Here is a 1,082-nt window from a genome sequence, read left to right on the forward strand (position 1 = left end):
CCCCAAGGAGCCCAAACTCTTGTGTCTCTTGGAGCCTGCACACCTCGCTGCTCTCCAGACATTTTACTGCAGTTATTTGGTGGCTGATTTGATCTTGTGGATGGCGTAGGGGCTTGACTCCTTGGGCATCCAGATCTCTTCCCCACTGCAGCCCTGGTTCTCCACTGCTCCCTCCATGGCTGCCGTCAGCTCGGGGCCAAAGATGCTGTTGGTGGCTCGGTAAGTGCGGGTGAGGCGGCGGAAGGAGGAGTCCGAGGAGCTGTCATCAGGAAGGTCTTCGTCCTGCTCATCCCGCAGCTTGGTCCGGTTCAGCTCCGAGCTGCTACCCAGCTCCGGGTCTTTGAGAGCCTCTCCCAGCTCCTGAAGGAAGGTCGTTTTGGGGCTGATGATGCACAGCAGGAGCATGAGGCCTCCTGAGACCCCACAAAGAAAGTACAGGCCAACTTTCTCTGGAACGCCTGGAGGGAGAAGAGCAGAGAGACACACCAGATTTCAAACTGCCTCTGGAGCCTGCCAGGTACCGGTGCCTGGAAAATCCCTTTGCTGGCGCTTTCCACTGGGTTGGGAAATTTTTGCCTGCGGTCCATCAGTGTCATCAGACAGGGCGCAAAAGAAGGAGACCCAGCAGGTAATTCAGCCCGTTGTTGAAGAGAGGTCCATAGGCAGGACCACAGCAGCACCACAACCATTGATGCTGTGGGACCTTGAGGCTTGTGTGACCTCTGAGCTCCCACTTTACGTGCCACCCCCCAACCCAGCATGGACGCTTGGTGCCCTCCTCCCTTGCGTGCCTGCTGACCCTCCCAGAAGGGTCTGAGGTCTGGCTGTCTCTGAGCTGAGCCCTGGTCTGAGCAGGGGCCATCACAGGACCTGAGCCACCCTCCCAAGCCTGTCCCGCTTCCCCGGGTGCTGTGTGAAAGCCAGGGAGGGCACATACCCCAAAGGTGGGCAAAGGCTGCCAGGGAGCTAGTAAAAATCATCCGGTCTTCCCGGAGCCTGGAGAACCTGGGCCCTTTGTACCAGCCACCTGCAGCAAACAAGGGGACACGGGCTGAGACAGGAGGTGCTCTCCCGCGCCCCGC

At 59.2% G+C, this 1,082-nt stretch overlaps 1 protein-coding gene across 1 annotated transcript in view; it reads right to left on the reverse strand.

Annotated features, from left to right (window-relative positions):
• Positions 1-72: 72 nt before the first annotated feature.
• The window catches only part of LOC104270675 (protein eva-1 homolog C-like), a gene marked incomplete at its 5' end in the record, with an annotated part of 1,925 nt that continues 915 nt past the window's right edge, over positions 73-1,082 (reverse strand). The window contains 2 exons of the mRNA XM_009865104.1: positions 73-458; positions 938-1,027. Of these exons, the coding sequence (XP_009863406.1) occupies positions 73-458; positions 938-1,027 (476 nt within the window). The remainder of the gene's footprint in view (positions 459-937; positions 1,028-1,082) is intronic.

Source organism: Apaloderma vittatum, unplaced genomic scaffold (assembly GCF_000703405.1).
Source record: "Apaloderma vittatum isolate BGI_N311 unplaced genomic scaffold, ASM70340v1 scaffold30362, whole genome shotgun sequence".
NCBI lineage: Eukaryota > Metazoa > Chordata > Aves > Trogoniformes > Trogonidae > Apaloderma > Apaloderma vittatum.